Genomic DNA, 21,990 nt, shown 5'->3' on the forward strand with positions numbered 1-21,990 from the left:
AACTTGACATACGAAACAGAAAATTGGTTTACAGAACGTTATTTAAAAACAATGCAGAAAGTTAATCAAAACAGTGTGCAGGTGTAGATTTTTGAGACATTTTATCAAACCCACATCATGCATTATTGTTGCAACCATTCCCTGCATATAATGTAATCAAAGAACTACATTGCTGTCAAAAGAACTACCTAGAATTTCAACAATAATAGAATACCATAATACCTCCAAAACATAGTCAAATAACAATTTCAACAATAACCGACTCTAATTAAGAATATAGTCGAAACAGACAATACAATAGTTACAGTTCCAAAGCCCCAAAAAAAAAAAAAAAAACGCCGTTTCCAATTCTTACAAAATCATCTATGTTTGTATATGCAATCATAAGGATACGTTTTGAAAATTACATTACTTACACATACCAAAACAATAAACTGATCTAAAACTCATATCCAAGAGATGCATAGACATGGGGATAAACAATTAGACAGAGATTTTCCTACATGGGTGTAGACAATTAAACCATTCACCTCAGAAAATTCATAAAAATCTGGGTTGAGCGTGACTTCGAGCAAATCCATCTGTGGGTTGGGTCGGGCATGCCCATTTGCCCATCTGATCAAGAATCTCGAATCTGTTTAACCAAAAATAAATAAATAAAAAATTGTATACCTTTGTTTCTTGAAAAAAAAAAAAAAAAAATCTGGAATATAGAAAACATAAAACAAATTGGAAAGTAAAATGAAAATAAAAAACAAATTGTATTTGGTTTACGGATGGTTCTAGGGCTATTATGCTTTGAAGTTGCGTCTCCAAAACCAAACACAACAATAAAAAAACAGAAAAGAAGAGATTAAAAAAAAAAAAAAAAAAAAAGCAGATCACTACAATTGAAAGGGAAAGCGAAAGAAGTCATCTTTACCGATAGTCGGTTTGCTGGCTGACGGTAGCGGCAGGATCTATTCTCTCTTCAAGTTTCACTAATATCTTCTCGTAAGGGGAAAAAGGGGCATTACTGAAAAGGAAAAAATTGAAGAGAAGTTGAAAATATATATATAGTGGTTACCCACTGAAACGGTGTGGGGCTTTTAAAAATAATTTGTTAAAATTTCCTTTTTTTTAATAATTTATTTTTAAAAAGGCTTATTTGCTGATTTGTTTTGTTTTGTTTTTTTTTTTTTTTTTTGGGTAAACTGGATATTTCATTCAACAAAGACTAAAGAACATCAGATACAGGACAAAGCCTGATCTTAGATAACCCATACAAGTCTGCCAAGTAAGCATCAAGGATAGATGAGGGGGGATAACTGAAGTACAAAAAATTAGAAGATAAAGAGCATCCTATTCTAGCAAGGCCATCCGCACAGCAGTTACCTTCCCTATAGCAATGAATCACCTTCACTTGAGGGATTTGGGATATCAAAGCTCTACAATCAGCCACAATAGCATAGTTAGTAGCATTCGGGCTTCCAGAATTGTTCATCAAATCGGAAATAACTTTAGCATCCAATTCTACTTCAAGAGCATTAATATGCATCTGTTGGCACATTTGTAACCCATCCCTAAGAGCCCAAAGTTCAGCAAGAAAACGGGTAGTATTCCCTATATTCCTCGCAAAAGCTTTAACCCAAATACCAGCATCATTGCAGATAATTGCTTCTCCACCCGCTGCCCCAGGATTGCCTAATGAAGCGCCATCCGTATTCAATTTGAACCAACCTCTACCTGGTCTCTCCCAACGGATGAGTCTTTCAACTCTTGGATTCTTAGAAGATGATGTTTTTGTACAGAATGTAAATTCAGCTGCTCTTTGAATAATCTCCTTGTGAATGGACAAGCTCGGGGGAGTGTTCTTAAAGACCACCCTGTTGCGATGATTCCACAAGATCCAAACGCCAAAGGAGAAAAGAATGCTCCAAGGAATTTGAAGATGACTGGAAGGTTTGATCTGCTTGCAATTTTCCTCCAACCAATCATAGAGATCTGAAGAATAGAAATCAGGCCCAAGATCACCCATTCCCAGATTCTGCTAGCAAGTAGAAGCCACATGACAGTCCCTTAGCAGTGGATGATGGTTTCTGGATGTTAGGAGCATATCGAGCAAGCAATGTTCACTTGAATACCCCTTGTAGCAAGACGTTCCCGAGTTGCTAAACTATTATGGCAGCACATCCAAAGAAAGAACCGAATCCTTGGTAAAACCGAGATTTTCCAAATCCATTTGCCATTAAAGCAAAGTTGCCCTTCCTTATTCGCTATGCTATAAGCACTATTTAAGTTAAAATCCCCATTGGGTGATGCTGCCCAAATTAATTTATCTTCGTCATTGACAATACACGCTTGAGGCATAGCTTGAATCTCCCTACACACATTGGCAGGTAACACCATAGAAATCTTTCCCCAATCCCAACCATTTACAATAGCCATGTCCTTGACTTTAAGGTCATCTTCTCCCCTTGTGAGAGGACCATACATTAGAGATCGAAGAGATTCATGAGATGTCCAACTGTCATGCCACACACTAAGATTGCTGTCTCTGCCTAAGCTCCATCTTGTTCCTTTTTGAAAGGTATCCATACCGTTCTTCAAAGCTTTCCAAGTCCGAGAGCTTGGAAGGGAGTTTTCCTTGTTGGACAAGATCCTTCTCGGGTTAAGATACTTCTTTCTCATCACTTGGACCCACAAAGCATCTTTTTCAGAATGTAGTCTCCAGTTCAACTTGGAAAGATAAGCAAGATTCCTTCCTTTGGCAGATTGGAGACCAAGACCGCCTTTAGTAATTGGTTGAGTAATTTTCCCCCAACCTACCCAATGCATCTTCCTTTTAACATCGCTCGATCCCCACAGAAAATTCTTATTTAATCTATCCAGATTGTCTAGAATTCTATTGGGCAGAAATGTGGTTTGCATCACATAGGAGGGAATAGCACTAGTGGAAGCTTGAATAAGAACTCTCCGACCAGCAAAGGATAAAAGATTTGCCTTCCAACCAGCAAGTTTTTGGCTAACTTTATCCAAAACAAAATTCAGATCCTGATTAAAAGACCCAGCATGCCTTATGGGAAAACCCAAATAGGACCCCAGATTATTGGTAGGTTGAAATCCAAGAACCTCACAATACTCTGTTTTAAGATCTTCATTGATGTTAGGAGAGAAAAAAACCTTGGACTTAGAGGGGTTGATCTTTTGCCTAGAGATCAAACAAAATTCATCAAGGGCTTCCTTCATAGCTAAACAATTCTGAGAGTCCACCTTCGCAAAAAGGAGAAGATCATCTGTGAAAAAAAGGTGGGAGAAGGCCAGACCACTAGTAGAAGCTTTAACCGGACACCAAAGCTTGTTGGAGCACTTTTCCTCTATAATTCTGCCTAGAACTTCCATGCACAAGATAAAGAGATATGGAGACAAAGGGTCTCCTTGGCGAATGCCCCTAGAAGGGAGGAAAGGATCTAGAACACTGCCATTAAACAAAACCGAAGTAGTGGCAGAAGATACACAGCTCATTATTAGCTGAATGAGATCAGGAGGAAAATTTGTTGCATAGAGAACCTCACGGATGAAGGACCATTCTAGCCTATCATAGGCTTTTTCCAAGTCGATTTTAACAACCATGTACCCAACTTTGCCTTTTTTCCTGCTGATGGTATGAATAAGTTCTTGGGCAATGACAACATTATCCACTCCCTTCCTTCCAGGCACAAAAGCTGATTGGAAAGGAGAAACCAATTTATCCAACAGAGGTTTAATTCTAGCCACAATGATCTTGGTAATGACCTTGTAGATCGTGTTGCAAAGGCTGATAAGCCTGAAGCTCCCAATGGATTCCAGCCCTTTAATCTTAGGGATTAAGGCAATGTGGGTTTGGTTAAGAGTCAAGGGAATAGTTCTCTCCCTAAAAATATTCTTAATTTCTTCAGTCACCGATTTGCCAACAACTAGCCAAAATCTCTGATAAAACCTAGTGTGCAAACCGTCGGGACCTGGGGATTTAAAAGCCTTCAAAGACCAAACAGCATGCTTGATTTCTTCATCCGTCACAGGGAGATTGATGAGGTGAGACTCATCATCTGAGAGCTGAGGACAAGCGAAATCATTGAGAGTAGCAGCAATTGGGGAAGATGAAAAATCAGTAGTAAAAAGATTCAAGAAACTATTCCTAACAAATTCCATGACAGTAGGAAGATCATTTATCCACTCTCCTTGGGAATCTTTGAGATTAAGAATCTTATTGTGCTTTCTTCTAATGAGAGTAGACATATGATAGAAGGACGTATTCCGGTCACCTTGAATCATCCAGTTGATGCGGGATTTAAGAGCCCATAACTCTTCCTCTTGGTTAAGGATGTTCGAAAGGTCCATCTGAAGCTGCTTTTCCAGATTAATGAGAAATCCGGATGGCCTATCTGCCATAACTCTTTGAATACCGCCAAGACGAGCAAGAACTCTCCTCTTTTTGGCAAAGATATTACCAAAATGAACCCGGTTCCATTCTACTACATTAGTAGTAAATTTTTTAATTGCGTCATAAAGACCAGGATTGTTGGACTAAGCTTCTCGAACCACATTAGGAAAAGAATCATCTGCCAGCCAAAAACTTTGGAATCTGAAAGGCCTATTGAGTCTAAGATTAAGATTTGGTTGAATTTCCATCAGGACAGGGCAATGATCAGACGAGCATCTAGGCAGGTGGGTTACTTGAGCTTCTAGATAAAGAAGACACCACTGGGGATTAGCAAAGTATCTATCCAGCCTTTCTTGGATGAAGGTACCAATATCATGCTTATTTGTCCAAGTGAATCTAGGACCGTTAAAGCCAAGGTCTGCCATATTACAAGAATCAAGGCATTCTTTGAAGAGGTTAGCCCTGTATAAGCTAATCGGCCTACCGCCAAGTTTCTCATCATTGGAAAGCAACTCATTAAAATCACCAGCAATAATCCAAGGTAAATTATGTGAATTAGCAACAGTATTTAAATTATTCCAAAGCATGCATCTTTCTCTATGTCTTGGGCTAGCGTAGATAGCAGTGAAAATCCAGTTAAGGGAAGAGAAGTTTACCTTCACCAGAGTGTGGATCTCCTGCTCTGTGCTAGCAAGGTAAGTGACTTCAACTCTATCCGGGTCCCAAAGAAACCAGAGCCCGCCAGTAAAACCAATTGAATCAATGTGAATCGCCCCTTGGAAAGGCAGCTTATCCGTAATTACCTTTGCCCTCTCACTACCAATGCGAGTCTCCATTACAACAAAAATAGCTGGATCATGGTTAGCAACCAAATCACGAAAATTTGCTTGAAAGGAAGGCTTGAGAGCCCCTTTGCAGTTCCAAATAATAATGCAATTCCAAATAATAATGTTCATCATTAAAAAAAATTTTGGAGATGGGACAATCCTCAGAAGGGACTAGAAGCCTCTCCTCTTCCCTCAAACTCCATGCTATCTGGTGCAGCATCTCCTTGGCGAAGCCTTTCCTTGGTATCAGTAAAACTCCCATCCCCATCTCCCTTGGATGCAAGAGGAGATTGAGCACGGTTGTGTAATGAAGCGCCTAAAATAACTTCATGACACTCCAATTCCCTATCACTGAGATCGATATCAGGAGAAATACCATAAATCTCCTTACCACTAGATGTGATTGTGGGGCGAATTCGCATAAGATTTGCACTGGTGATGGCTGTAACACACTCTTCCATGCTACAACTCTGATTATCGTCCTTTCCTGACTGATCGTTTTAAGGATCCACCAAGACTGCCTTAAAGCTATCTTCCCCGATCTTACACTGACTTCCGTTACTATTACTATGATCGGAATTTCGATGATGTTTCCCTTCGCAATTATCACCCACTTCCCTCTGGTTTTCACTGGAAAAGGTGAAACTTCCATTGTTGAATTGGCAAGGAGCACCAAAGCTGAAATCCGAAGACTCAAAAACAGGGGCTGAACTAATTTGTGCGGCGTTGGACTTCTGGTGTACTGCAAGAGAGCTAGCCCTATGCAAAGACTTTTGAGATTTACCTTTATGACCACCAGGTAACTTGGATTGTCTCCCATGTTGGCTGGATAGCGTAGAAGTGGATGGGTCTTTAGCATTGGGTTCTAGAGGCCCAACAACTTTTCTTTTTCCCTCCTTCACAAGGCCTAGGCCTGTTTTGTATGATGAGCCTAGCTCCTTGGCATAGGACCCACTTCGGTTTTCTTTTGGAGATTCATTCTCACTACTTCTCGTATTGTCTTTTGCCCCGTGCTTTTTACGTGTCACAACGAGCCAAGGCCCGTACCCATCTGCATCCATCTGTCCAGCAGAGGATTTGTTGGTACTATCAGGTACGTGGTGCAATTCCCCACTGTCTGGTACGTGATGCACCTCAGTACTATTGTCCTTACCATTCCCATCCGCCTTGCATGCTGGTACGGATCCATCTGGCTTTTCAGGTGAAGGAGCTTTGATCGTGTAGTGGCAGTCCTCACGGCAGTGGCCAACGCGGCCGCAAGAGAAACATAACTTATCTATTCCCTCATATAACACTGATTGTTTGAAATTTCCGATCAAGATGGTGTAAATAAGAGGCTTATTGATATCCACTTGGACACAAAACCTTGCATAGCGAGCTCTAGCTTCCGATGCTGTATGGGTGTCAATGCAGAGGACTGTGCCAATAGCTTTTCCTATTTCCTTCAGGGCTTCGGCATTGTAATATTCAATGGGAAGATGAGGAAGTCTAACCCACACCTTAATAATAAGGGCATTCGTCCAAAGGGCTCTGATGAGTTGTTTAAACTCTCTCGAAAGATTCACAGCAGCAAAACCTTCTCTGATACTCTCAACATTTGCTTCTTGCTCGACTTCCTTTTCCACGTATTCCGAGAAATCAAAGGCCTGCATATAAGCTCCAGGTATCTCACCTAGAAGTTTATCCTTGAAGGAAGTTTTCTCTTCGTGACTGCCAGGGGGGGTGTAGGTATTAGAACCTAGGAATCTGGCCTCAGAATATACCCCAGCTTGATGGGTTTCTTTGGCTTTTTTAGTGCTACGGCGCAATTCTGCTTCTTCTTCATGGGAGAGCTCCAGAGAGCTCCTTAGGCCAGCCATTATTTTTTTTCACATGGGATTCTTTATTTGCTGATTTGTTGCTATTTTTAAAAAGTGTTTAACTTTTTTTTCCTGTAACTACTGCCCAAACGAAAAAACAAATTGTTTTGGTGTTTTTAAATGTAAATGTGTCGGTCATTTATGTAGCTACATAGCGCAATAAGGCGCGATTAACAAAAAGTCAAACATTTCGACTATTAGTTATTATATAGATATACATATACATATACATATATGTAGAGAGAGAGCAATAGATATAGATATACATATATAGAGAGAGAAAGCAATTTGACTTAGGGACAATATGAATTGTGCAAGTTTTATTATATAAAAATAAGATTTATAATAGATTATTAAAATAATTAAAAATATATATTAAATTTTATACTATATGTCTTGAAATTTTTGGTAATAAATTTTGGTAGGATTACAATTTTAAATATCTTGAAACTTAAATAATATAGTTCACATAATTAAAGCATCCTAACAAATAATGAGATAAATAGAGTTTCAATTGGAGGAGTGGAAAGTTTCTTGGAACTTTAGGTAATACTAGAATGGAAGGCAAACATTAATTACTTTTAGATCTAAGGGTCAAAAAACACTCATAGTAATGCCATTATTACTCTGTAGAAATTAGTGATTTAGGCATTAACTCTTCTTATTAAAAGGAAAAAAAAAAAAAACCCAACATTAACTCTCCATTCTCTTCCATATCATCATCTTCCTCCTCTCATCTTTCTCTTTGCACTATGTACTTTCAGGCCTCCACCATTCATAAAATGCTCAAGATTAAATTGTAAATCCAAGCGGTCTTTATTTTGTTTTAATAAACATGATTACCATTTTGCGAACTCATTTATTATGGAAGGAGTATTGTTTTGCCATTAATTAACCACAATATATGGCCTGAAAAAAGGAGAAATTTTTTTTCGTCCATTGAGTTTTGTGTTTTGGCAATAAAGTAAAATTTGTCATGAGAGTTTTAGAAGTACTTAGCCTCAACAATCATTCTCTAAAACAATTCTGACTTTGACCATATATTTCTAAAATTTTCGAGTACCTCAAGACAATATTGTTAAGAAATCAATGGTGATGGCCTAAGAGGACATAGTGCAAGAAGAAAGATGTGAGAGAGGATGAGAGGAAGAAAATAATGACGTGGAGGAGAGTGGGGAATTAATGCAATCTTTTGCCCCTTTAATACGAATAGTTAATACCTAAATCACTAATTTTTAGAGAACAATTATGACATTACCATGTGTGTTTTTTCACCCTTAGATATAAAAGAAATCAACGATCTCAAAAAAGGTGCAATTTAAACTCATCTTATATATATATATATATAGGGCAAGGCTTGCGTTCAGTGAAAATTTTCAATGGGCAAGATTTGGACACGTGTTCAAGGGTGGACACGTGTCCAAGATCCAACGTGTCCAGTGAAAACTTTCACTGGACACAAGCCGGACTCATCTATATATATATATATAAAACCGAAGCCTCTGCTAGCACCACAATTTTCCACGTCAGCACAATATTTAAAAAATAAATATATATATATATATATATATATATAAAACCGAAGCCTCTGCTAGCACCACAATTTTCCACGTCAGCACAATATTTAAAAAATAAAAAATAAAAATAAAAACATTATAACCTTACCCTCAAAACCCTAGCAACCTTACCCCTTTCTCAAGTTAAGAAATATAAAACCATAGTTTCTGCAAACTCTCTCTCTCCAAACGTAAATATCAAATTCAACCCCTTTAATTTCTCTTTATATTTTTGAGGCTTCTATAGAGTTATAGTGAGTTATACTGATTTTGTTTTGTGTGTGTGTGTATAGATGGTCATAATACTCCAGTATTCCAAGAGAAGTTTGTGTTTTCGTTAATTGAAGGCCTTAGAGAGATAAGTGTTGCAGTTTGGAACAGCAATACAAAAGATGATTTCATTGGCAGCGGAAAGTAATTACTTTGTCTCATATTTTTGTTTTTTGAATTGATTTTGTGTGCTTTTTAGACCCTTTTGGATCAATTTTGTTAATTGAGTGTTTTTTTTTTTTTTTTTTGATAGGGTCCAATTGGGGAAGGTTCTTTCAAAGGGTTACGACGACCGCACTTGGTGTTTGTATACTAATAGTGGGGGGTAAGTGCTATAAATTACTAACCCTTTTAAGTGTATAATCTGTTTCTAAAATTATCTATAATATTTTGTCCTCTGAAAATTTTATCTCTTTAATCTATATATATATATATATATATATATATATATAAAACCAAAGCCTTTGACCTCTCTGCCACAATACATTGGCTCCACTATTCTTTGTTTATATTTTCACCAGGGGTAATCAATCTTTTTGTTATATTTCTCTATTGTGAAGTCATATATTCTTTTGTTTTGTTTCAATAATTTCTAGGCTCTAAATCATCTAATTTATTAGTATTATTATTTTTGGACTTTTGGAAATTTTGACAATTGATTCTTTGATTTCTTACTTCTTCTTTTTTGCAATATCTAAAATTGTCTAACAGATTTCAACAACTATATCCACAAATTATTCTTTTGAAGGTAACTTATCTTTCTCTATATTTCTTTGTTGTGTAATCACATAGACATATATGTGTTTTGTTTTGTTTCAAAAAATTTTAGGCTCAGAATATTCAGATTCTTTAATTTTTTTTGGCTTTTTCAACATTTTAACATTTGAATTTTTGGGTTCATTTTTTGCTATAACTGAATTTGTCAACTATATATCCATGGATTAGTCTTTTGACGATAGCCATATCTTTCTCTTATATTTCTTTGTTGTATGATCAAATATTTTCATTATGCTTTAATAATTTCAGCTTTGAATCTTATACATGATACATTCTACATTTATGCAAAATTTTCCCGTGCATTGCACGGGTTAGCGACTAGTATATATATATATATATATATATATATAATTTAAGGTTAAGATAATTTACAAAAAAAAAAAAAAAAATTAAGGTGAGGACATTGGGTAGACGAAGTTGTCCATATTGGTATGCTTCATTTTTTTTTTTTTTTGAGCTATATATATTTCCTCTCAAAATTTTTTTAACTTTTTTATCCGATTGTTGAGAATAAAAATTAATTTTTAATCTTAGCCATTGAAAAGTATTGCACTTGGTAAGTGCTACACCAAACCTTAATCTCATCTATATTCTGTTTAAAAAGAATTCTGCGCTTCTGTTAAGCAATCTCATATTTCAGTCACATCATTATTTTTTTCATATTTATTTTTTGCCTTTAATTTTTTGACAATAATAAATATATAAATATATTAATTTTACAAATTCATCACAGAAGGTTTTAAATTTACACATTGTCTATACATATTCCACTGTACGTTTATATGGGACGATTCACCAAATTCAAAAATCCACAAACAAACTTGTTGAAAACCCACAAACAAAGTGAACCGACCCTCTCCATCTTGTTTGTTCCAGGTCGCCGGCGACGGTTAGAGATCTGCTTCAACTCGATAGCGGTGGCTCGATGGCGACAAAAACCCACCAACAATCTCAGCAACAAAAACCCTAACAAATCCAAATCCAACAATGGCAAGAAAAAAGCATAGAAGAGAAAACGCAGAGAAACTCGCCATTGTTATTGGTATTTTAACTTCTTTTTCTAAACTGACGCATATATGTACTACCAGAAACCGTACAAGCACAGTTGCAGAATCAATTAAAACCTTCTTAGACCAATGTGATTTATTGGTTTCCCAATGGCTAAGAAGAAGAGCGGGTTCGACATAGTGAAGAGGCTCTTTATTAGAGCGACAAACTCAAAGCCAGCAAAGGTAAAATGACTTGCCTCTTTGTTCAGTTTTGGCAACCCTCAATCTGACTATCAATGTGAACATGAAGTGAAAGAGTTTTCAGACATTAGAGTTCAAGGTGAAGCAACTCAGTCCAACCATCAATGTGAGAGAGAAATCCTTGAATTTGCCGCTACTAGAATTCAGTCTGCCTTTAGGGGTTACCTTGTGAGTTTAAACAAGCACTCTCTATCTCATATCTCCTTTCTCAACTTTTATTTATTCTCTGCTAATTAACAAATGTCTGACACTTTGTATGGGATAAAGTAATGCCTGATAAAAGAAAACATATATCAGGAATTTGGTATGGACACAAATTAGACCTTTTTTTCTTTTTAGTTCTCACAGATTGCATAGTTTTAATCAACATATGTGGGAGAGTTTTGCAGGCAAGGAAAGCCTTGCTGGCATTGAGGGGAATTGTGAAACTCCAAGCTATTATTCGAGGCAGAGCTGCAAGACGCCAAGCTATAACTACCCTAAAGTGCTTGCAGTCTATTGTAAATATTCAGTCACAGGCCAGCACAAGAAGATTTGGAACGGTGGAAGGCACTTGGAATTATGATGAAAGTAAAGAATTGCAGAATTGGAAAGACAAGATAACAAGGGTATGGAATGCAGAAAGAACTGACTCATTCTAATGTGAACAACATAACTCTGATGAAAAAGAAAAATCTGTATCCCATTCCTCTCTTTCTATAACATTAGTCTTCTGCTGGTCTAATTAATACGTAAGAACTATTCTGTCTTTAACTTTTGGGTGGCAAAATGTTATGATCTTCAAATAGACACAAACAATCAAAGAAGGTGGAATGATAGTGTATTGTCAAAGGAAGAGGCAGATGCATTATTTATGAGTAAGAAAGAGGCCATAAATAAGAGAGAACGAATAAAGGAATACTGGTTTAGCCATCGGGTAAGCTCCTTTTGTTCTATAATCTTCTGATTATATATTTTTCAAGTTTTGGTTCAATTACTGATACTTTCAACTGAAAAATTATTCAGAATTCAGCAGAAACGGATCGAAACAAGGTAAACGGAAGATGGAGATACTGGTTGGACCAATGGATAGACACACAAATTACTAAAAGTAAAGAACTTGAAGATTTGGACTCAGTTTTGACTTCAAATCCAAGACAAACAGATGACTGTGGAAGAAGACAACTTAAGCTAAGAAATGTTAAGGGACAGAATAATTTTGAAGGATTGGATTCTCCAATATTTGTTCCCAAAAGATCAATTCATCATAGGAGGCAATGCTCATTGGGAGACCATAATACTTTGTCAAGCTCTCCTGTTCCAACTTACATGGCTGCAACTGAATCTGCAAAGGCAAAAGTGAGATCAATGAGCTCACCAAAAACACGGCTCAGAAATTTCGATACATGCTATGAAAGCTATTCACCATATAAGAATAAGTTGTCTCTCGTATCCTCTATTACTACTGAAGTGCCAAGTGGTGGCAGGATTGGCAAGACTAATGGTTACCAGCAAAGATCTCCTAACTTGAAAGGCCTTCCAAGTCCTATAAAATCCAGACAGATGGTAAAGGATCTCAGCTTTAACTCAGAGTGCTCAATGCAGATTTGGGATAGACATGGTGGCTTTAGATAATTTCAGATGTTTGGTTTAAGAAGAGATCTTGGTTAGTGTGTTAGGTTGGAGCGGAGAACATAGTCTATAATTTAATAGAGTTTAAATAGTTAAATAGTGGGATGCTATTTCATCTCATTATTAAATGAGTAGCTTACAGTAATGCTACACAATTGATTGACACACAGATAGTCTCTTTTCCTATCACAACTATAATTGAGCAAATTCTATGCTAACTGGCATTAAAATTAAGGTTTTATCCATAGATGTGACTTTACGATTCTGTTTTAAGCCAGTTGTTTAGGACACTAGAAAATGGAGAAACAAAATAGCCATTGAAATATTTGGAGTTAGGGTTAGTGATTGGAGTGAAAGTCATAACATGGTTGTTGTACTAGAAGGTGTGGCTGGACACCTCCTTTTCAGGGAGGGCATTATACCAAACCTTTTACTCCCTTAATTTTTTTACTATTCCATAATTTCCACTAGACTTTGCACTTAATGGAGCCTTGACCTTGATAAATTTTCGACTGTCTTAAAGTTTAAGATGCTAGAAAATGGTGAATTCAATCGTGTAATCTAACAAATCTAATCAAATGTTTCAGCATTATACCAAACCTTTTACTACCTTATTTTTTTACTATTCCATAATTTCCACTAGACTGTGCACATAATGAAGCTTGACCTCAATAAATTATCTATTATCTCAAAAGTTAAGATGTTATAAAATGGTGAATTCAATCATTTAATCTAACAAACCTAATCAAATATTTTAGAATTATATCAAACTAGTTGGTTAGTCTTGTTTAGCTATTTTTAGTGATGCTTCCTTGTGTATATATAAACGAAGCTAGTGATGGAATTAACACATATCAAATTTATCAAAAATTTATCAATAATACACTAAGTTTATTTATTACACACTATTTTTTTACAAGAACTTCCTACCAACATATTAATCAACTTAATCACTTTATCAGTTTATCTGATTCCAAAAGGTGGCATTAATCATGGTTGCATTTCAAAAGTCTTGAGCACTAATACTATTTGTGAATACTAATAAAGCAGTAGAACAAAGTAAGCCTCTTCAGAATTGTGCTGGAGATAGAACTAATTGATTCTTCAGTACACACAAACACCCCAACAAAACCCTTCTAACATTGACACCTCAAACCCTCTGCAACAAAAAGAAAACAAAGGAGGCCCAAACTTTGTAGAAGAAGACCCACTTGGTGGACCGGACCAGAGGGAGTTGGGCCCAAAGCATCTTTCAGAATATGCTACCAACATATCTGTAAGCAAGTAACTGTGTGGGGATTGCACAGACTAACCTCTCTTACATCACTCCGTATTGTTGGTGGAATTCCAGATTGGCAGTCTTCCAGATGAGCAAGATGGGAAGCTGACGATGACGCTTCCTTCCTCTCTTACCCACCTAACGATTCAGAGCATTCCAAATATAGTAATTCTATCTTCTTTGGGCTTTCAAAATCTCTCTGCTCTTGAACTATTGTACATCGAAAATTGCCCTAAACTCGCATCCCTCCCAGAGAAGGGCCTACCTCCCTCGCTTCTGCGACTTTATATTAGGGAGTGTCCATTGCTGAAACAACACTGCAAGAAAGGTGGGCGAGAGTGGTCCAAGATAGCCAACGTCCCTTGCGTTCGGATTGATTATAGTTCTGTCTATGAGTGGTCCAAGAAGAGCTGGTTCAACATAGTGAAGAGGTTCTTTGTAAGAGAGACAAACTCAAAACAAGAAATTGTAAAGTAATTTGCTTATTTGTGCAGTTTCGGTCTTTGATTCTGTTCCTCACTGCTAGAACAATTATCAAGATAGGAGAAGGAAATGGATTTTTGGAGGGCTCAAGATCAAAAGGTTAGCCTCGCTCACTGCACCATCATCATTAAATGAAAGAAATCTAGGTGAGGCTGAGGAAGAGCAGATCAAGCATGCTCTTGCTGTGGCCCATGCCACCATTGCTGCTGCTGAAGCAGCTGGTACAACTGCTCTAGTTGCTGCTGAGATTGTCTGGTTCACCAGCACCCCTCAATATAACCATTAATGTGTAAATGAAGTGGAAGGTTCAGTCATTAGAGTTCAAGGTGAAGCCCCTCAGTCCAACTATCAATGTGTGAGAGAATCCATGAATTTGCTGCCATTAGAATTCAGTCTGCCTTTTGGGGTTACCTTTCGTGTTTAAAGTAGGTCTCTCTATCTCATATCTCCTTCCTCAAATTTTATTTATTATCCACTAATTGATACGTGATGGAAACTATGTATATGATATTGTTCTGCCTGTTAGAAGAAAACATATATCAGAATTTGGTACTGACGGCAAATTTATGTCAACTTTTAACTCTAATAATAGCAGGAAAAAAAAAAAAAAACACACACACACACACACACAAATTAGACCTATTTTTTTAAAGTTCTCACAGATTATATAATTTTGATGAAAATATGTGGGAGAGTTTTGCAGGCAAGGAAAGCTTTGCGGGGAAAAAGAATTATGAGGCAGAGCTGTAAGATGCCAAACCATAACTACCCTAAAGCTCTTGCAGTCCATTGTAATTATTCAGTCACAAGGCTGCGCAAGAATATTTGGAATGGTGGAAGGCACTTAGAATTATGATGGAAGTGAACAATCGCAGAATTGGAAAGACAAGATAACAAGGGTATGTGATGCTGCAAGAACTGGCTTATTCTATTGTGAACAACACAACTCCTATAAAAACCTGTTTCTCATTTATCTCTTTCAGGAACATTAGTCTTCTGCCTGTCTAATTAACCATTTTACATTATAGTATTTTAACTTACTTTGTCTCTAAGTTATGGATGGCAAAATGTTATGATTTTCAGATAGACACAAGGAATCAAAGAAGGTGGGATGACAGTGTTTTGTCAAAGGAAGGGTCAGTTGCATTGTTTATGAGTAGGAAAGAGACCATGCTTAAGAGAGAACGGATAAAGGAGTAGTGGTTTATCCATCTGGTAAGGTCCTTTTGCTTTATGATCTTATGATTATATATTTCTCAAATTTTGGTTCAACTACTGATGTTTTCAACTGAAAATATTTTCAGTAGTCAGTAGATATGGATCATAACTTAGTAAGTGGAAGATGAAGACATTGGTTGGATCAATGGGTAGATACACAAATTACCCTAAGTAGAGAACTTGAAGATTTGGACTCAGCTTTGACTTCAAATCGAAGACAAAGAGAGGACTATGAAAGAAGGCAACCTAAGCTAAGAAATGTTGAGGGACAGAGTAAGTTGGAAGGATTGAAGTTCTCCAACATTTGTTCCCAGAGTATCAATTCATTATAGGAGACCATGCTCATTGGGAGATCATAATTCTTTGTCAAGCTCTCCTGTTGTTCTAACTTACATGAATGCAACTGAATCTGCAAAGGAAAATGCAAGATCAATGAGCTCGTGAAATATAAGGCCCATGAATTTTGATACATGCTCTGAAAGCTCTTCACCATATAAGAATAAACTCATATCCTTTATTACTACTGAAGTGCCAAGTGGTGGTAGGATTGGCAAGACTAGTGGTTTCTAGCAGATCTCCAAGCTCAAAAGGCCTTCCAAGTCCTATAAAATCCAGTAGGAAGGTAAAGGATCTCAGTTTTAACTCAAAGTGCTCATTTCAGACTTTGGATAGACATGGCTTTAGATAATTTCAGAAGTTTGGTGCAAGAAGAGAACTTGGTTAGTGTGTCAGGTTGGAGTGGAGAACATAGTCTGTAATTTAATCTAGTTTGAATAGTTAAACAATGGTGTGCTATTTAATCTCATCATCAAATGAGTAGCTCACTGTAATGCTGCATTGTAATTTAATCTAGTTGGAACTCTACTCTCCCTCCTTCCAAATTGGCCATTAAAGTGTATTGAGGTTTGGGTTGCATGAGAGACTTTTTTTTCTCTGTTCAATACCAATGGATAAATGTGTTTGACTTTAACCCCCAACGTGCAAAAGAAATAAATAAATCTATTTTACATCACCAAAAATTACATTATTTATTTTAACTACTCACTTTTTAGCAAATCATTTTTTTATAGGTAACTTTTTAAACACATTTGACATCTCTTTCTTCTTCTTTTCTTTTTTTTTTTTTTTTTTTTCCTTTGCAATACCGCTAATTAAAATAATAGTTTTTTTCCTACCCAATTCCAAAATCCAGCAGCAAGTCAGCAACTTTTATCCATTAAAATTAAAAATAATAAAAATAAAAAGACCAAACCCAGTAGCAACCACCCTCACAAAAACCCAACCACCGCTCAAATACCTAGATATTTTCACACAAAACCCATCAACCACAGCCACTGCACCACAAAGCCCAACAACCACCCAAAAAAACACTCAACAACTCACGCAAAGGGCCAGTGCCATCACACTCGACCCAACAACCTTCCACAAAACCCATCAATCACAGCCAAATCAATTTGCAAACTCACACCCAACTTTCCAATTGATTTGCAAACTCACACCCACCACACCGCCACCTCCACAATCTCCCCAGTCACATTGTTGGAACCCCGGAGCCTTGCATGATGCAGAGTCCTATTTCCTCCATTGCTAGCCGAAAAGAATTTTGTGGATGAGAGAGAGAGAGAGGAATAAAATAAGGAGGGAAATGATTTGCATATTGTACAGTGGTCATTTATTTTTAGATGTTACTATATCATTTTGTAAAAATTTAGCACATTGATGAAGTACCTGATGTGTTGAGGGTGATTTTGTGTGATTCTATGTATTTGGTACTTTATTTTACACAAACAAAATCTAAGACAACCGCTTTTGTCCACTGCATTGAAGAAGGAAGAAATACTCTCGTCCGGAAAGAGGTAGCATTAGGCAAGGTACTCGAATTACTGGCAAAGGAGCATCCACATCCATGTGCATATGAAGCACATTTTCAAGCGTAGGATAGTGCATTGCAATATCAAATGTTATCATTTGTGCTGGATATGGGGCCTAGGCCTGCCCAATCAGGGAGCCATTATGAGCCCAACCAAGCTTAAGGGAGCTTACTCTTCCAAGCTATTGTAATGGATTAGGAAAACCACACCATTAAACATGGCAGGTTCCTTTCAAGAAGAATTTACTACTACAGGAACTTGATTAACTGAGATACACATCCTAATAGTTGCTGAAGTACTTGCATTTTCACTCACACAAAGATCACACCATATACGGCCACTGCCCCAAGATACTTGACATTAAATCTAGTAAATAAAACCAGTTCATTAACTAGAGATTAATGCACAAAACATAATGGACAAAATAATATCAAAAAGAGAATCAAATTAAGGGTTAAGTTAGTCTAACCTCTCAAATAAAAGTTAAACTTCCTATAAGATCTACCCACTCTGATCTGGAATCAAATTTCAACATCAAGATGTCAATATATTAAGATGTGGCAGCTCATGTACACAACAGAAACAATCATAGTAGTCCTCACAGAAGCTTTTGTAAATAACAAGTGAAAACTCAGTGGTATATACGAAAACAAACTCAATACTTTAAAATAGCTCCAGCATTTCAAATCTGCCGTCTTCAGCAATGCTCAAGCATAATAAAAGCAATGTAAAAGCCTACATATTTGTCTATACTATGCTCATAATCCCGACATATCAAGATTCTTCATCTCAAACTGAGAAAATAAAAAGCAGTTTAATAGCAGTACACATATGTCCATCCAATTCTCATCATCTTTTCTTAAAACCATATTTCTTACGTTCATAGAATAGATCTGTTTTGGCACTCCCTAAATTGACAATTTTTGGACATCCATCCCTATCTTTCTCCTGCTGTGTACACTCTTTGCAATAGTAGGCATCAGAAATACCCACTCCTCCACAAATAACACAGCGACCTTGAAAGGATCCATAGTTGCATTCATCACAAACTCGAACAAGTGTGCAAGGGCGCACGTAGGAATCACATATTACACACTTTCCATCACATTTTTCACAAAGTCGTCCAATAGCAATTCCTGGCTGCTTCCGGCACATAATCAAATCTGGATGATGCTTGGCCATGCTTTCCGCTACACGATCTTAGTTCCTGAACAAGAATAGGAAAAGAGAATGTTAAAATCCATGCATGGCATATATAATCAGGATATTTCATCACAAAAACAGAAAATCTCAAGTACAAACATGAAAGAAAACATATAAATATTAAATTAGGGGATAATTGTAGCTAGAAATTATGATGTCACTAGTAGATCTCGAACCTAAACTATGATCAGTTGCAATGTCCACCCTGATCTATAATGTTTTGTAATAAACAAACTAATTTGAGATCAATTTGCAATGAGCATTGTGCACCCACATTTTAAACTAGTCGGATAGGGCAGGATGGATGATGGATCTACAAATTAATGTGCACAAATCGGTTAATTGTGACGGATTACAGCACCCACCACCTAAACTGCCCATTAATTTGATAATTTTGAGTTGGATGTTAACAAGGACACTACAAATTAATCTAGGCAAATGATATTAATTGCACAAATTTATTTGATAGATTCCATCAAGTGAATTATCACTTTGATACATTTATTCAAAAGTAAAGAGATTTTTCTTCTAATTTCCACTTCCCCTCTCTATGACCATACAAATACAATTAGACATGAAGTTGGACTAAGCCTATTAAAATTTAAATGTGAAGATTAAAATTGAGATACATGTCAATGCTCTTTAACTTTCTGTTTTCTTTTTTTATTTATTTAATCAGTTCGTCATAGAATCAAATACAATTAAGCAAGTTGCATGTTCCTTAAATTCCAAAAGAAACGGAAAAGAGAAAATTAATATGGCAGATTTACAATTGGTGTCAAGATTCTTCTCAAAAATAAAAAATTAAATTAAAAAAAAAAAAGGTGTCAAGATAAACCATATATATTTCCTGATAAATAACTGTGCATGGGCAACAAGAGAAAGAAACCAATGCAGTGCCTAATAAACACAATTTCAAACATTAGTCCAGGATGGAAAAATCCTACAATTATATAAAAATTTGCAGAAAAATGAAATTAAACAATGACATTTACAAGCATGCTTATGTTCATGTTCATGCATGACTCAGGTTTTCAAACAAATTCAAGAATGGCACAAAAAAATCCACTTCAGGGTACGCATCAATCATTCCGCTTCCATAACTACGCAAGCTACCAAATCAAGTTATCTAGACAAATCAGGTCAGAAACTAGTTAGGAATGCAATATGTTACCATTTTTAATTTTCATTTTTCTAAGTAAACTTTAGGTGGAATATGTTTCTGTATACACATTACACATAATTACCAACTGGTCAAAGTTTTCCCAGTCCTAACCAAAATTAAGGGTTACATATCATCACACTACAGAAATAACTGCCTAAAACAATCACCATGGTCCAAGAGCCAAGTCCTACAGTTATGAAACCAATATGCGATATGGAGGATTAGGCTATTCTTCATGTTTATCCTAAGTCCATATGACATATAATGGGAACCAAACTCAATATATCAACCGCTTGAATTTTGGGCCACTAATGCAAACCAGGATGTTATCAGGTCCTCAGGTTCCAAGCAATGTATAAAATCAAAAGACCCACTCCAAAACTAATTAAACAAGAGTAAAAATTCCATTTAATCAAATTTGCTTCCCAATATTTAACCCAAACAATCATACCCCCCACCCTTGTCAGTGGGATGGTACCTCCCCATGCATGAAGTGCTTGGGGGTTAGGGGGGGAGAGGTTCAAGCTGCAAGGTCAGCAGCACATATTAATGTATATATTTCTAACAGCCCAAAAATTTAACCCAACCAGTCATGTTTCTTAGTCATCAATAATTATTGTCATAAATAAAACAGAAACACACAACTAAAGGACATATGAAAAGCAAGATGAAGCCTAGTGACACATAGGCCATCATCAAATAAAATCTGACAGTTCATAGAACTCCATAATTTTTTTTTTTTTTTTTTTTTTTTGGGTATCAGATTAAAAGAGCCCTAAAAACCTACCTTGTTCTACAACAAGTATTTGCACCACTAGTTCCCTGACACAAACCCTTCATTTCGAATAAATTTAAAAAATAATAAAATATGAGAGTGACCAACTCAACAGGGTAAGGCCTCCTAATAATCACTTCGAGGATGATTAGCATCCAAAGAAGAACTTGAGAATTTTATACAACAATAAAGAAACCTATACCAAATCTACATCTTTATATAGGGCTCAAAACCAAATTCATAAGGAAACCATAACACAAAAAAGGAAATAAGGCTAGGTCAAATGAAACTCCTATAACATTTTCTCACTGCTAAACCAAATCAAATAGGAAAAAGTACAAGTATTTTTCATTAGTAATTTACACAAACACAAGGTGGGTCTTGAACCCACAACCTCGCCCTCCACCTTGCTCTTGCAAACCAAGAAGTGCCATTTGAGCTAAAGCTCATTAGCCCAAAAATCACGCCAAAAGCTAAAATCAATGCAGCCAAAAACCTCATATTGTAGCTCCAGAATAACCCACCCACAACCATGTTTTTATCTTTACACTTTCTTTGGGGAATTTCATCAAACACTTAAGCGGCACTTTCCCTATGCTATTACTTTTAGACAAATTTGATAACTTTCATAACCCATCTAGAACCCAGACAAAACCCCACAAAAATAATCAAACTTTAAAGAGAACATCGAAAATAAAAAGTGTACTAATGGTGAAAGCATCGAAATATTGAACAAAAATGGATGTGTGGGTGAGTCACTAATCACTATCACAGAAGCAAATGCAAAACCCCAAATCCGAGAAGAAAGAGATGAGGTACTGCAGTACATACCAGGAGGATTGATCGATCTCTTTTAAGGTTTTATGATTTTCTCAGCCTCTGGACTCTGGTCTGCTGTTAGTTGTTACTTGTTAAACGGAGCAACGACTGTCCTGCTTATATTTTTTTTAGGGAACTTTTTTTTTTTTGGATAAAATAATTTTTTTATAAATAATATTATTAGCAAAAAAAAAAAAAAATTATTACAAATATATAACATGAATATAATTTGTTGTGTCACTCAATACAATTATGTGATTGAAATTAATTATAAAAAAAATTTAAATTATTGTACATTGAAGAACTATATCTAGATTTTACTATGCTATCATGGACATTGGTTCAATTTCATAAGTAATTTTAATGCATATTTATTAGGGACTTAACTAGATATGAGTTTCTACATTTGTTTTATGAGGTAAAAATATTACTGATTTTCTTAGTCTCTTATTTTTGTCCAAAGAATTAGGGTTTGAATCTCATTTACACTAAAAATGATTCCATTAATGTCTTTTTCTAATAGTAAATAGTGAATAACAATTATTGTAAATTCAAATTAGCTCAATTAATAAAGTATTTTATCATCAAATAAGAGACTTGATATTCAAGTTCTACTTACACCACC

General features: G+C 36.1%; 3 protein-coding genes and 1 pseudogene across 17 annotated transcripts in view; 1 reads left to right on the forward strand and 3 right to left on the reverse strand.

The window, feature by feature from the left end:
• Nucleotides 1-16,502, forward strand: part of LOC126724225 (putative disease resistance RPP13-like protein 1) — a 285,952-nt gene extending 269,450 nt beyond the window's left edge. For all 15 annotated transcript variants that reach the window (XM_050428669.1, XM_050428668.1, XM_050428653.1 and 12 more), the window contains one exon: nucleotides 15,826-16,502. The gene's annotated coding sequence lies outside the window, so the exon portion shown is untranslated. The remainder of the gene's footprint in view (nucleotides 1-15,825) is intronic.
• Nucleotides 1-21,499, reverse strand: part of LOC126724244 (PHD finger-like domain-containing protein 5A) — a 51,816-nt pseudogene extending 30,317 nt beyond the window's left edge.
• Nucleotides 1,217-5,690, reverse strand: LOC126722603 (uncharacterized). The gene is made up of 4 exons (XM_050425747.1): nucleotides 5,402-5,690; nucleotides 4,770-5,312; nucleotides 2,116-4,493; nucleotides 1,217-2,026 (listed from the first exon to the last, which is right to left on the reverse strand). The coding sequence occupies exons 1-4, from the start codon at nucleotides 5,688-5,690 to the stop codon at nucleotides 1,217-1,219; spliced, it is 4,020 nt and encodes a 1,339-aa protein (XP_050281704.1).
• On the reverse strand, nucleotides 18,046-21,499 carry LOC126724243 (PHD finger-like domain-containing protein 5A). Its single transcript, XM_050428749.1, has 2 exons — nucleotides 21,378-21,499; nucleotides 18,046-18,610 (listed from the first exon to the last, which is right to left on the reverse strand). Exon 2 carries the CDS (start codon nucleotides 18,583-18,585, stop codon nucleotides 18,253-18,255), a length of 333 nt encoding a protein of 110 aa, XP_050284706.1. The 5' UTR covers nucleotides 18,586-18,610; nucleotides 21,378-21,499; the 3' UTR covers nucleotides 18,046-18,252.
• Nucleotides 21,500-21,990: the final 491 nt, after the last annotated feature.

This window comes from Quercus robur, chromosome 4 (assembly GCF_932294415.1).
Source record: "Quercus robur chromosome 4, dhQueRobu3.1, whole genome shotgun sequence".
Lineage (NCBI taxonomy): Eukaryota > Viridiplantae > Streptophyta > Magnoliopsida > Fagales > Fagaceae > Quercus > Quercus robur.

What these genes read in the sequence shown, in the direction of transcription:
- LOC126722603 (XM_050425747.1), bottom strand. Translation starts at nt 5,690, where the DNA reads ATGGAAGAGTGTGTTACAGCCATCACCAGTGCAAATCTTATGCGAATT. An exon ending in GGGAAGAGGAGAGGCTTCTA is followed by an intron (nt 5,313 to 5,401) that starts GTCCCTTCTGAG and finishes GGAACTGCAAAG; the next exon opens with GGGCTCTCAAGCCTTCCTTT. An exon ending in TTGCTACAAGGGGTATTCAA is followed by an intron (nt 2,027 to 2,115) that starts GTGAACATTGCT and finishes ACTTGCTAGCAG; the next exon opens with AATCTGGGAATGGGTGATCT.
- LOC126724243 (XM_050428749.1), bottom strand. Translation starts at nt 18,585, where the DNA reads ATGGCCAAGCATCATCCAGATTTGATTATGTGCCGGAAGCAGCCAGGA.